The following is a 13,101-nucleotide window of genomic DNA, read 5'->3' as shown; positions in this document are numbered from 1 at the left end:
AGATAGCCATTTTGTTCAAAGTAGTTGAAAGGTCCAGAAATTATATCTTTGAGGATGAAATGCCCCCCACAGCCCTCAGGGTAAGGGTGATAAGTTATGCCCTGGGGGCATATAAGGTCTTTATTGAAAGCTTTTTCCCCCCTCACGCCCACCTTTTCCCCAAAAAAATCCTATCAAAATTTTTAGATAGCCATTTTGTCCAATGTAGTTAAAAGTTTTAGAAATTAGATCTTTGAGGATGAATGAACCCCCTCAGAGCCCTTGGGGCAAGGGTTGTAAGTTATGCCCTGGGGGCATATAAGGTTTTTATAAATAGAGATTGTAGTAAAAACTTCAAAAAGGGCTCATTCGATTCGAAATTAGAAGGGCTTGTGCCCTTTTTAATAGTCAAAAGTGATTGGGGGATAACTAACACCCCTCTCACACCCACCATTTTCCCAAACATATCCAATCAAAATTTTGAGACAGACATTTTGTTTGACATAGTTAAAAAGTCCAGAAATTATGTTTTTGAGGATGAAATTCCCCCCAAAGCCCTCAGGGTAAGGGTTGTAAGTTATGCCCTGGGAGCATAGAAGTTTTTTCTTATAGAAAGAATTGTCATAAAAACACAAAAAGGAATCATTCAATTGGAAATTGAAATGGCTAGTACCCTTTTTAGTAGTCAAAAGTGATTGGAGGGCAAGTAACCCCCCTCTCACGCCCACCATTTCCCCAAACACAACCAATCAAAATTTTGAGAAAACTATTTTGTTCAACGTTTATGTCTTTGAGGATGACAACCCTCTCACAGCCCTCAGGGCAAGGGTTGTAAGTTATACCATGGGGCATATAAGGTTTTTATAGAAAGCACTGTTGTAGAAACTTCAAAAAGGGCTCATTTGATTGGAAATTGAAAGAGCTAGTGCCCTTTTCAACAGTCAAAAGCGATTGGAGGGAAACTAGCTCCCCTCCCTAACCCACTTATTCACCAAAGATGTTCAATAACAATTATTAAATAACAATTTTCTCTAACGTGGTGAAAAGTTCTTGAATTGGTATATGTTGGAAAAAAATCCCAGTCCTCAGGACTAGTGTTGTAAGGTATGCCCTGGGGGTATATAAGATTTTTGTTGAAAGGGCTAGTGCCTTTTAATAGTTGAAAGTAATTGGAAAGCAACTAAGACCACTCTCACGCCCACCATTTCCCTGAACACATCCAATCAAAATTTTGAGATAGGTATTTTGTTTTATGTAGTTGAAAGTTCTTGAAGTTAGGTCTTTGAGGATGACAACCCCCTCACAGCCCTCAGGGCAAGGGTTGTAATTCATGCCCTGGGGGCATATACAAATTTTTACTGATGGATCTAAGTCAGAAGAGGGTGCTGGTTGCGCAGTAGTGATTCCCAGTATGTCAATTTCATATAGTTTCAAGTTACCAAGTAGCCTATCTATTTTTTCAATTGAGATGATAGCATTGTATAAAACATTAGATTTTATAAAGTCAGATGGACACGCGCAGAGATGGATAATTTGTTCTGAATCTGCATTATCCCTCAAGTAGCCTAGCCGATGGATAAACATGACCCTTGTCGTAAAATAGTTTAAAGTGTTCGTAAAATTGTTAGGTCATTAGAATTAACGGGGAATAATATACTTCTGGTATGGGTCCCAGCACCTGTTGGATTTGCTGGAAATGAATCTGCTGATAATATGGCTAAGTGGGGTATTTTAAATGGCCAGAGTGTATTTGTAAAACCCACACAAAGTGAATATAAAACATGTATTTATAATGTATTATGTGATAGGGAGAGAAATGAGTACATTAGAAATTGTATAAACCCAATTTTAGAGCTTTATGATTATAGGCCACCACCACCTGATGGACTAGTACATGATATTAGATTTGTTGCTGCTACTATTTTCAGATTAAGGACAGGTCATGCCAAAACCCGTTCAGTTTTGCATAAATGTGGCAGAACTGACTCTCCTTACTGTGATATTTGTAATGAGTATCATGATGTTTAACATATCCTAATGAAGTGTAGGAAATATGAGGCACACAGAAATGTATTTAGAAGTTTAATTTTGAAGTATTTCAGTTCGTTTACAATGAGAGCAATCCTAAGTCATGCTAAGTCCTCTAAGTGAGCCCATATAAAGCCTATATCATTATTGACTAAATACATAAAAAATTGTAATTTGCATAATGTTCTATAATATTTGTATTTTAATTGTTTTTTTTTTTGTGTTTTTTTTTTAGATATGTTACTTGACCATAGCAGAATGTGATGTGCAAAAAGGTGTCAGTGTTTTAATTAAGAACACTCTGTACAACGTCTTAGTACAAACCCATGATAGTTAAGTGTTGACGTGGCCTGTGCCAAACATATTTGTGTGATTCAATGTGACATGGCTCCATATAGGACCCAAGATTTAATAGAGGATCGCACGTATACAAGCGGTTGATTCGCTCAAACGTCAACTAAACAACAACAACTCAAAAAGGGCTCATTCTATTGGAAATGGAAAGGGCTAGTGCCCTTTTTAATAGTCAAAAGTGATTGGAGGGCAACTGTAATATTCTTACCTTTCTGTTCTAGGTGACCTGGGTTTCTATTTCAAATAAATAAACATCAAGACTTTCTACATGGTGTCAGATCCTCTAAAACAACAGGGAAGCCAACGTCTCATACCCTACAATGGATTGGACAAGTGATAACCTTAAAGAGGCGTGGACAAGATTTAAGAATCAAGTAAAACTGATGTTCAAAGTACCCCTTAGCGGAAAGACAGAAAAAGTGCAATGCGCCACCCAGCTGATCTGGCTTAGAGATAAAGGGCGAGACATTTTTAATACCTTTACAATTACAGCTGATGAACAGGACAAAGTTCTACTGTACATGGACAAGTTCAGTGAATATTTCCTCCCTCAGTGCAATACAGTGTTTCAAAGATATCTCTTTCATAAATATGATCAACGAGATAGTGAACCAGTGAACCAATACATAACTGATCTGAATCTTTTGTCTTGTGAATGTGCATATTCCACAACAGCCATGAGGGATGAAATGGTAAGAGACCAACTTGTATGTGGCATCTCTTCAGCAAAAGTCAGAGAGAAACTCCTCCAAGCAGGTTCCAATCTAACTCTGTCACAAGCAATTACCATAGTGCGAACACATATAGAAACCCAGGTGCAGCTTAGGACAATGTCACAGCCTGATACTTGTGGCAGCCAAGCTTATCAAGAAACATGCATAAAGCATGAAGTGGATTTTTTCAGACGATGTAAGACAATGCTATTTCTGTGGAGGGGATTATTCACCTTCCCACAAATGCCCCGCAAAAGGAAAAATATGCAGTAACTGTGACAAACCAAACCATTTTGCAAAGGTATTGAAAAGCTGCAAAAAGGTGGTGAACGTAATAAATCAACGACATCAAACAAATGAGCATCAACCAGACAGCAATGATGAGCTCTTCATTGACACCATAAACATGAACAAAGGGGATGATCAACCATATGTGAAGCTCCTAATCAATGAACACATCAGTATCACTTTCAAAATTGACACGGGTGCACAGGCCAACATCATACCTGAAACATTTTTAATACCCTTAAACCAAGGCCCAAAGTCAATAAGACACTACAAATTCTTACTAATTTTGGAGGACAGAAGATCCCAACGCTTGGTGTTTGCAGCCTTAACTGCACATATACCAACGGATGCACTGAGACACAGCCCTTCTTCATAGTGAAAGACGCCCCCATCCCAATCCTAGGCTTCGAAACCAACAAGAAACTAAAATTAATTAAGCTGATACTGTGACAAAACCAAACCCATTCATCGAGGAATTCAAAGACGTATTTCAAGGTATAGGACAGCTCAAAGGTGAGTGTCACATAACACTCAAAGAAGGAACCGAACCTAAGGCTGTACCAGCCAGACGCATCCCAATATCTCTCCAAAACAGGTTCAAGAAGGAACTAGACAGGATGGAGGCACTTGGGGTCATCAAAAAGGTTACTTACCCCACAGATTGGGTAAATGCTGCAGTTGTGGTTGAAAAGCCTCCGGGTCTGCATTGACCCACAGGACCTGAACAAGGCCATCAAAAAACCCCACCACCCAATGCCCACATTTGACGAAGCAATACTAAAACACTCCAGCGCTAAATTTTTCATCAAGCTGGACGCCCATCACGGATATTGGTCTCTTGTCCTTGACAACGAATCATCTCATCTAACAACATTTAACACTCCATACTGCCGATACATGTTCAAACGCATGCCATTTGGGTTGATTTCAGTGCAGGATGAATTTCAACGCTGTATGGAAGAGGCATTTGAAGGCATTAAAGGTTTTTCCGTCATAGTCGATGACATCATTATATCTGGGGAAACCATAGAGGAGCATAACGCAAATGTTCGCAGTGCACTAATCAGAGCACGCAAAAGGACTGTGAAATTCAACCTAAAAAAATGTGTGTTTGGGTGCGACAGCATACCATACTTTGGACACATAATATCAAAAGGTGGTATCCACCCAGACCCATGAAAGGTCTGTGCACTGAAAGAAATGAGAGCCCCATCTACCAGGGATGAACTACAGACCATACTGGGAATGATGACCTACCTAGCAAGGTACATCCCCGATCTAGCATCACTAAATCAGCCCCGACGTAACCTAGAAAAACAGCAACAGCTCAAGTGGGAACCACAACATGATAGTGGCATTGAACAACATCAAAGAATCCATTTGCAGCTCATTGACATTTTTTGATCCAAAAGCAGGGAACATCGAACTACAAGTTGACGCTTCGAAGTTTGGCCTAGGAACCACCCTTATTCAGAATGGGAAGTCAATCTCCTTTGCATCACACTCGTTGAACACCACCAAGCAGAACTACTCGCAGATAGAAAAGGAACTATACGCTATTCTCTTTGGCTGCATACACTACCACCAGTACTTCTATGGCCAGAAGTTCATAATCATATCGGATCACAAGCCTCTCCAAGTGATCCTGAACTACCCAATATCAAAGTCGTCGCCAAGAATCCAGCGGATGCTACTGAGAATCCAATCATACAGCTTCACCATAACATTCCACTCAGGCAAAGAAATTCCAACCGCTAATGCCCTGTCACGCATGCATCTCCCTGAAGAGGATGGAAGGATGCAAAAAGAGATCGAATCATATGTGCATTCTGTTATGTCAATCCAACCAATCAGCAATGACAGACTTAAAAAGCTCAAACTAGAGACAACAGCTGACACTCAATTGGTTGAGCTGGCTAAGACAATCAAAAGTGGTTGGCCAGCATCCAGAAGAAACCTCCCAGCAATTCTCACCCCATTCTGGAAAGTCCGGCATGACCTAACGGTCATAGACCAAATTATACTAAAAGGAGATCGCCTGGTCATACCCAAAAACTCCCGCAAAGATATCCTCAACTGCATACACGTATCACATCTGGGTATCAAAAAAACTAAACAGCATGCTCGCTCAGTCATTTTTTGGCCAAGGATGACAAAAGATATTGAAGAACATATCAAACACTGCTATGCATGCACCAGACTCCAGAACTCTAACCAGAAAGAGCCCTTGAGGCCACATGACATCCCTGACTTACCATGGGAAAAAATCGGTTGCGACCTCTTTTACAAAAACGGGGAATACTTCCTCATTACAGTTGACTATTACAGTCGATTTTTCGAATTAGATAGATTGGGAAGCAGTACAAATTCTAACCAAAAAAATCCGTACCTGAAAAATCACTTTGCTCGTTATGGAATTCCTTGTATGCTCATTACCGACAACAGCCCACAATTTACTTCATCTGTCTTCCAAAAATTCATATCGGATTGGGAAATATCTCAGACCACATCCTCACCACAGTTCCCCCAATCAAACGGATTGGCAGAAAGGTCCATACAGACGGCCAAAGATATCCTGAGTAAAACCGATATTGCTGGAAATGATTTTGAGCTGGTGTTGCTAGAGTACAGGATCACCCCAGTTGATGGTCTGGCCTCCCCATCACAATTGCTAATGAGCAGAAATATCAGATCAATAGTCCAATGCACCAAAGAAGTACTTGCACCAAAGACCATTCACCACAAGCAATTTCAACAGAATTGAATGAAGCAACAGTCACGCCAGAGCAAGTACTATGATTGACAGTCAAAGCAACTGAAACCCCTACAAATTGGACAACCTGTACAGGCCCAAATCGACGGCAAACTCTGGCAGGCGGGCATTGTCAAAAGAGCAGATGTGAATCCCAGATCCTACATAGTTGAGACAAATGACAGAGCAACCTACAGAAGGAACAGGCGCCACATAAAGATAGTCTGTCAGCAACCTCAGTCACCAGACGCCACCACAACTGAAGAGATTCCCCATACAGATACTCCAACCACACCACTGAGTCTATCAGAAACAATGCCTACCCCCGTCCCTAGAACACCAGATGAAAACCGTCTGAAACTCTTCACTCGCATTCATAGCCCAACATTTAACAGGCCCATACCTGTACCAAGCACCAGTCAAGTGACCCATACAGAACTCCATGATACCCCCTACATAACCCATACCGGTCGCGCTGTGAATCCAGTCCAGAGGCTTAACCTGTGAAATGTTAATCCGTGAATTACAGTAATACCACCACCCCCCTTTTTCAAAAGTGAAGTGAACATTGTGAGAAAAAAAAAAAAAAAAAAAGGGGGAGCAAGCCTAGCGCCTCCTCATAAAGAAATATAGTAATGTATTATGGCAGTGTGTTTAGTATTTAAAAGTGGAATTTGTTTATTATGTTTTGTACCAGCCCTACTATGCCCACCCTCCCATTTTCCCATTATGTTTAAAAAATAAATGCTGCCTTAAGATTAAATCAAAATGCACTGTGTTAATGCTAACTCCCACTTTACTGAACATAATTTGCACTTTCCTGAAAAAAATACAAATGAATGTGCATTGTCAGTTTAATATACATATACTGATATTTAGTAATCAAAATGTTCATATTATTTGATTTACTAAAGTTTTTATTTATTGTAATTTCTGTTCATTTGGGGTTTCATTTATTTATTGATGCTGATTTGTGATACTTTCATGGTTGGTAGATTATTTGATTTTATTTTTGCTCATTTTTGGTTTAATGGAGTTCTTCACTTTTCTTTGAAAAACTTACTTTGTGGAAAAAGTTTTTTTAATTAATCATAAATAAAGGGCTTAAAACTGAATTTCCCAGGAAAGGGCATAAAAAAGGACATCAAGTGGTGTCTTTACCTAATTTGTAGCTCAGTAATGAAACCTTTGCTGCAGAAAAACCCTGAATAGCCCTATTACCTTAATTACCTTAATTTGCACTTCGGAGCAAATTAAGGTCCATACTGGATCTGTTGTTCTCCGGGTCAAATGATGGCAAAAATTCGTCACTGTGTTAGGGCCCAGTGACACGCCATAGGAGAGGTCTGCTGGAGAGATGCAATTTAAGCCCACTCAGTAGCAGTGGCCACGAGGTAGGTATGGCCTGTAAAGACCATTCTCAGTGGTATAGAGCTGACACCGCCGCACAACAGCAACTTTGGATCGAGTATGTGAGATGGTTGGGTATGACAAGCGGCATCAGCCTCCTAGCAAGACACTCATTATGATAAAGTTGGCATCAGTCAGTAGTAGAGTGGGACGGACAGTCCCACTCATATTTCCATGGCTTGTTATTCCATTCCTTGTCAAGTCTGGACTTGAAGGACGCAGCCGTAGGTGCAGTCGCCGTCTCAGCTTGAAGGCTATTCCAATCGTTGACAACACGCTTGGAGAAGAAGTGTTGCTGCGTTCGTGTTTTAACAAAACGTTTTGACAGCTTATGTGAGTGTCCTCTTGTATGGTGCTGACTTGAATGTTTGGTAAAGAGGGGGTTATTTGGTTGTGCATTAACTACATGTATTAACTATGTATTAACTACAATTTTTCTGTATAGCCTACTATGTGGTAAGAATTGTTTTCAGTAAATTTGCAGTTTTCAACATAATTTAGCTAGGACAATATGAATACAACACTTGATGCCTTTTATATGCTCTTCCATGATTCAATAATTCAACATGAATATCCTTAATTTTGCTCCAAGCTGTGATTTAAGGTAAGGTAATAATTGCTTCTGGAGGATACATAAGGAAGAAATCTCAACCATGAAAGGAATCATGCCCTGCAGAGTCCCAAGTCTGTTAAATGAAGAGGGTTGGGCTATGGGCTTGCAACCAGCACCCTGGATATTGAGGGACTGCCCTCAGCAGAACAAACTGCTGCTACTGACAAATCAAACCTCTCAAGCTCTACCACAGTGAACACCAATATCACCTAGAATCCTGAAAGTTCAACTCATGGGTGCTCATGCAAAACTGACAGCAGTAGTATGCTAAACAGCTACCATTGACACTCCTGATGAATCAAAACACAAATTCTACAGAACACTCAACTCCATAGCCAAAGACATGCCACAGCAAGTTTTCTAGGAGACTTCAATGTAAAAATAGGAAATGACATATCATTTTCTCCACAAGTCCTTGGTGAGCATAGCCTAGGCTAGCAAAACAAAAATGGGGAACTACTGATAGACTTCCCACTTGTTGATGACCTTCTAATAGGAGGGATTGTATTTGCCTGCCAGGATGTAAACAAATACTCATGGACATCCTCAATGGCCTTACCCAAAATCAGATTGACCATTGTCTCTGGAGCAAAAGGTGGAGATCAAGCCTACTTAATATAAGGGGCTACAGAGGAGCTGACATTGGATCAGAACACAACCTGATGGCAGCAAAAGTTGGCCTCAAATTATAAAGACACAAAAGTCCCAAAAAGACTCCCTCAAACCCAATCTTTGACTCAAAGAAACTGCAGGTGACAGAATTCAAGCAAGCCTTGAAGATGCAGAGCAGATTTGAAGCCCTGTCTTTACCAGATGATGCTGACAACAAACAAACCTGAGAAAGCCACAAAGCTCTACTTTCACAATGCTGCAAAAGCCACCATTGGCTACCACAAGACTCAAAAGGACAAATGGCTGTGTGACAAAACATAGAACTACATAGAGAAAAGGAAAAAAGTAAAAACATCACTTGTCTAAAGACAAGTCCCAAATGCCAGACCTTCAGAAACAAAAAATATAGAGCTGCATATAAAGCATTGAAAAAGAGTGCCAGAAATAACAAGAGAGATTTGATTGAGCAGAAAGCTGAACAGGCAGAAGAAGCAGCAAAGAGAGGTGACTCAAGAACATATATAAAATCACCATTTATATTTACATTTAAATCACCCTTATTTTATTTATTTATGGCTTTTTGTTACCATGCAAAGAGTTGAAGAGCAATCTTTTTATTCCAGTATCTGAAGATATTATTATTTATCTATTGTTGAGTGTATAAGCCCACACAAGTTATTCTCACCATGGGTCATTAATTTGATAGTTTGGTGAAAATATTTTATTGATTAATAAAGAAATTGAATCAATGAAATAATTGGCAAGAATTCTTCTATTACGTATGGACTAGTAAAAGCCTCCATGGGCATCCTGATAGCCAAGCAGTCTGCAGTGAACAAAGTCTAGGCTAACAACTTTAAAAAGCTGATGATCAGACAACCCATCAGAGGTTCTAGCAAAAACTTTGTTCCCCTTAAATGTTAACACAGATCCACAAAAATCATAGCAGCAACAAAAAAACTCAAAAACTAGAAAGTCACCTGGCAAAGACTGAATTTCCACAGATATAATAAAACCAACTATTCTCAAATGCTTGACTTTCTGGACAGCTTTATTTGCAGCAATCTGGGTGACAGCCAAATTACCATCTGACTAGAAACACAGAACCCTTGTGAGCATCTTCTTAGAAAAAGGGTACAACCCTCCCACCCAACAGGCAGGGAAGCTTCATGCTTTATATACCCAGCAAATCACTGTCACAAATTTTAATGCAGATAATCATCTCACAGCTAACAGACACCTCTGTGAAAAGCAACAGAGATTCAGACATGGTATAAAACATTCTTGGGCAGACATGGTATATACTTTATGGCTAATGATGGAAGAAAGCAGAATTTGATCTATGTGATATTCATTGATTTTGAGAAGGCAGTTAACCCAATGGACTGTCAGAGTCTGTGGAATTTTGTACTGCCCTACAGAAACCCCAAAAAGACAGTTTTAACTTATGTTAGAAAAACAGTTACTATCTTTTGAAATTAAACCTGGGCAATTAGTGTTTTTGCACTAGAAATAAATCTATCAGAAGAGGCTATTGCTACCTTGAATAAAACAAAGCAATTAGAAATATCTATAATTATTAAACTTTTCTGGCAGTAATAAACACTTCAAGTACTTGAAGTGTATGTGATAAAACTCTGAGATCACATAATCACATTTTGAGATCAAGACAACCCTCCAAGTTCTGGCTGCAATGATATATACTGAAAAGTGAAGTAAGTTTTTCCCCAGTCTATGTTCAAACAAAGACTATATCTTGATGAAAATAAAACAAAATGCACAGCCATATCAGCCTCACCCCAAGCACTGCTTGTGGAAACCAACAGTTAGAACAAGTTGTCCATTTCAAATACCTTCAAGAGTGACTTTTATTGTGACTCTTTAAGAGCAATGTCATACCAGTTCTGCCTTATGCAGCATAAACCTGGCACTTGAACCACAAACAAGAGAGGAGAATTCTTACTTTTGAGACCTCTCGGAAGAATTCTCAACATTCGCTGGCAACAGAGGATAGAAACCAATCCATATGTGATCAAATGAGTCAGCCTCTTATGGCAGATTTTTCAATGGAGATATCATGGCCAAATTCTGCATATGGACAATCCCTGACAGAAAATGTTATTTTTAAGATAAATTTGCAGGAACTTTGAAAAAGAACCTGAAAGGCTCAAAATGTGATTTCCCTCAGAAGCAATTATTGAATCATGAAAGAGCGTAAAAAGGCATCAAATAATGTAGTCACTAATCCTAGCTAAAATAGGCTATATTGAAAAATACAAATTTATCTTCTTTTCCTAATATGTTTCCTTCTAATGCTATGTTTGGGAAAACAGAACCAAAAGTTCCATCCAGTGGTTTGTTCACCCATGCATGAAAGCTGATATTGCTAAACTAATCTGGGTAAAATTCTAGTTTAGCAACTTTTGCTCATCTTGGAAAGGGGTTAGGTTAGGAAAATGAAACTTCAGGGGTGGGTCTACAGAATAAAGTATGCCCTGGGAAGGTATTTTCAAGTATATAGGCTACCTTTACTCCTTCTCCCTCTTGAGGACAGTGACCTTTAAAAAACTTTGATTTATAAAACTAAAACCTTGCAAAATAGATCTTTTGCTTAAATGAAGTATAACAAAATTGTTTTCAGCTTCAGAACTTTGCTCAATCTCAACTTATGAGGTTTCAAAGATCTGCAAATACATTTCCTAAAGCAGCATTCACAAGCATGTCTAGCTAGAGTCCCATGTCTAGACAGAATTCAATGTCTAGGCAACAACCATTCAGAAAGTAAAATTCAGCACTTAGCTAGACATGCTATACATTCAATTCTAGACTTGAGAATTCAATGTCTAGGATTTTTGATTACAGCCAAACAGAATGTGTCAAGTTCCACTATTTTCATTATTTCTCTTTGCATTTTTAAACTGAAATTTAATTTTTGCTTTCTCATTAATTGTTATTTTTTTCATTTTACAAAAATATACAACACCAGACATAATAGTGAAGCAAATTTAATTACCTTAATTTCCACTTCAGAGCAATTAAGGTCCATACAGGATCTGTTGTGCTCTGGGTCAATGATGGCAAAATTTTATCACTGTACCAGGGCCCAGTGACACACCATAAGAGAGGTCTGCAGGAGAGATGCAATTTAAGCCCAAAGCAGTATCAGCCTCCTAGCAAGACACTCATTATGATGAAGTTGGCATCAGTTGGTAGTTGAGTGGGATGGACAGTCCCACTCATATTTCCATGGCTTGTCATTCTATTCCTTGTCTAGTCTGGACTTGCAGGACACAGCCATGGGTGCAGTTGCCATTTCAGCTTGAAGGCTATTCCAATTGTTGACAACAGGCTTGGAGAAGAAGTGTTGCCACATTTGTGTATTGACTGAACATTTTGACAGCTTTTGTGAGTGTCCTCTTGTATGGTGCTGACTTGAATGTTTGGTAAAAAGTGGGTTATTTGGTTGTGCTAAACCAAGGCAATTATCTTGCTTATCTTATCCATTATCTTGTGACAGTAAAAATCGGGATTACAATTTTGAAAGTTTTGCCTGCATAAGCTCTCTTGATTGGCTAGAAATGACAATTTGAAACTAAATTTGTAGTTTTAACTAAGCAACAAATTTTACTTGTGAACAGTTGTTGCCTAGACATTGAATTCTGGCTAGACATATGTCTAAACATGAGATTCTAGCTAGATATGCTTGTGAAAGCTGCTTAAATTAAAATATGTTTTCTAAAAAACCAATGATATGGCTTAAAATTTTACTCAAATAGGCCTAACAAGAATTGCATTTTCAAACTAAAACCAGAGAAACAGAAAGTGATAACTGAAAATTAAGGTAAAATGTTGTTTTGTCAAAATTTCAATAGGTATTGTCAAGTAGGCAAATTTCTAAGACTTAGAAATCAGAAGAGTGTTTACATGGAAGCTTGGCAACACCTTCCTAGGGTATGTATGATTAATTACTGTAAGTTTCATTTCCCCAACCTAACCAATTTCTAGGATAGCAAAAAGTAACTAAACCAGAATTTTAACCTAACCTGCGCAGTGTGGAAAAGCAAGCTTGCAAGCTTGGACAAGCCTATGATTTTGAGGGCTGATATTTAGGAGTCTATCCAATATTTAGCCTACCTGTCTTTTGTTCATTTTCTTGAAATCTTCATACATTTGCTTTACATCCATGGCTTAAAATTTTTCTTCCTTTTTTGATTTTCTTTAAGTTCAACCGCTCTGTCTAAAGCAAGTAATACTCTTTATGATCTAGCCTAATACTCTTTAGCAGGTCAGGGATGAGCTGGCTTTGGGTGAATATTTTCTATTCCGATAAAACTGTAATTTAATTTTTCTAT

The 13,101-nt window shown here is 38.8% G+C and overlaps 1 protein-coding gene across 1 annotated transcript in view; it reads right to left on the bottom strand.

Annotated features, from left to right (window-relative positions):
- twr (signal peptidase complex catalytic subunit SEC11 homolog C twr) overlaps nucleotides 1-13,061 on the bottom strand; it is a 41,079-nt gene extending 28,018 nt beyond the window's left edge. The window contains exon 1 of the mRNA XM_089101715.1: nucleotides 12,884-13,061. Coding sequence (XP_088957841.1) covers nucleotides 12,884-12,934 — 51 coding nt within the window. The 5' untranslated portion in view covers nucleotides 12,935-13,061. The remainder of the gene's footprint in view (nucleotides 1-12,883) is intronic.
- Between the last annotated feature and the right edge of the window lie 40 nt (nucleotides 13,062-13,101).

The sequence above is a fragment of the Artemia sp. Qi Xiang Cuo genome, chromosome 15, assembly GCF_049724085.1.
Source record: "Artemia sp. Qi Xiang Cuo chromosome 15, ASM4972408v1, whole genome shotgun sequence".
Taxonomy (NCBI): domain Eukaryota; kingdom Metazoa; phylum Arthropoda; class Branchiopoda; order Anostraca; family Artemiidae; genus Artemia; species Artemia sp. Qi Xiang Cuo.
The sequence above is the reverse complement of the archived record's forward strand: the minus strand, read 5'-3'. Positions and strand labels throughout refer to the sequence as shown.